General features: G+C 46.5%; 1 protein-coding gene across 2 annotated transcripts in view; it reads right to left on the reverse strand.

Annotated features, from left to right (window-relative positions):
* LOC124649334 (uncharacterized protein At2g02148) overlaps nt 1–1,405 on the reverse strand; it is a 5,340-nt gene extending 3,935 nt beyond the window's left edge. The window contains exon 1 of one of the 2 annotated variants that reach the window (XM_047188984.1): nt 1,271–1,405. In XM_047188984.1, the coding sequence (XP_047044940.1) occupies nt 1,271–1,390 (120 nt within the window). In that variant the 5' untranslated portion in view covers nt 1,391–1,405. Of the gene's footprint in view, nt 1–2; nt 310–1,270 lie in introns of those variants that run through there. The other variant, XM_047188985.1, reaches the window with a different exon arrangement.
* Between the last annotated feature and the right edge of the window lie 399 nt (nt 1,406–1,804).

Consider the following 1,804-nt stretch of genomic DNA (forward strand, 5'->3'; position numbering starts at 1 on the left):
ACCTCTGACACCGTGGAGGCTTAAAGAGCTGCTGTACGATCCAGGCAAGCAATCCTATCACGGATAAAGCAACAGCTGATACTCAATAGTGTGAAATTGATGTGATAGTTTGGTTTGCTAGATAGTACATGCTATTCCGGACAAGTCAAAGGAAACACATCCCATTTTTTTGCTAATTGAAGTAAATGGTCTACCATGTGATTGCACCAAGAAATAGATAGGAGTATTTTTTTATTCCACGAAGCGTAAGCAAATTTCGAGCCAATGAAATTCCGTACTAGTCACGCATTTAACATTTCATCCTACTTTCATCGGGTAATAAAACGGCAAATCCTGATGACAGGAGCTCTATAGAAGGAACTTGTAGCGCCACAGCCAGCACCATCTGTCGGATCAAATACCGACAAAACACGCCCAAGCAAGCATTAATGTGGTGCAACCAAAACTTTACATTGTGAATAAATAATGCAAATTTCACCCTTCCTAATCGAGCTACCGGCTGGGATTTGCCCTAGTCACAAACAGGATCCCACAGGATCACCTCTGACACCGTGGAGGCTTAAAGAGCTGCTGTACGATCCAGGCATGCAATCCTATCACGGATAAAGCAACAGCTGATACTCAATAGTGTGAAATTGATGTGATAGTTTGGTTTGCTAGATAGTACATGCTATTCTGGACAACTCAAAGGAAACACATCCCATTTTTTTGCTAATTGAAGTAAATGGTCTACCATGTGATTGTGCCAAGAAATAGATAGGAGTGGTTTTATTCCACGAAGCGTAAGCAAATTTCGAGCCATTGAAATTCCGTACTAGTCACGCATTTAACATCGCATCCTAGTTTCATCGGAACAAGTAATAAAAACGGAAAATCCTGATGACAGGAGCTCGATACAAGGAACTTGAAGCGCCACAGCCAGCACCAGCTGTCCGATCAAATACCGACAAAACGCGCCCAAGCAAGCGTTAATGCGGCGCAACCAAAGCTTTACATTGTGAATTTGTAATGCAAATTTCGTCCTTCCTAATCGGGCTACGGGCTGCGATCTGCCCTAGTCACAAATAGGATCCCACCGGATCAGAGCATGCTCTGCTTCAGTCCGACAGTCCCCCGTTGCACAAGCAGAGTTCACCCCCTCACTGCGGCAGCATCTGCAGTATGAATTAGGTAACCAGTCTGCTCCGGACCGCACCTGCTTGCCCCCACGAATTGGAACAAGCTAGCTAATCATCCATGAGCGTAAGCAGTTTGTGCAGATTTACCATACCACAGAGTTGGAGTCGCCGCCGCCGACGAGGCTGTCCTCCTCTGTGGCCTCGGGGTCCACGTCGCCCTCGCCCAGGAAGGCCGCCTCTGCGGAGTAGGGCGGCACGCTGGGGGCCCGCATCGGTGGCCGCCGGCCGAAACCCTAGCGGGGTTCAGAGCCTGAAGCCCACGGGAGGTGGTTTTGCCCTAAAGGAAGATCATTTTTATGGTATTCCCCTTGAGAACGGAGCGGGCGGGCGGCGCCGTCGGCAGCCGGCGGATTTGCTTCCTCCTGGACGGGAACCTGTGAACTGTCAGTCTGTCAGTACTAATGCTTCAGCAGGAGTAAAGTACTACTGTTATTGCAAAATCAAGGAGAGTCGTGCTTTGGCTCATATGCTCCATTTATTTAAAATGTATTTTAATTATATTTGAAAATGTTAAAATATTTTCCAAAAATGTTGCACGTTCATCTCCACATCTAACATGCTCACAAAGCCGTTTGACTTTTTTTTGCAGCATGTGTAAACAAAGCTTTTTTTTTTACAAGACATTT

Source organism: Lolium rigidum, chromosome 4 (assembly GCF_022539505.1).
Source record: "Lolium rigidum isolate FL_2022 chromosome 4, APGP_CSIRO_Lrig_0.1, whole genome shotgun sequence".
Taxonomy (NCBI): domain Eukaryota; kingdom Viridiplantae; phylum Streptophyta; class Magnoliopsida; order Poales; family Poaceae; genus Lolium; species Lolium rigidum.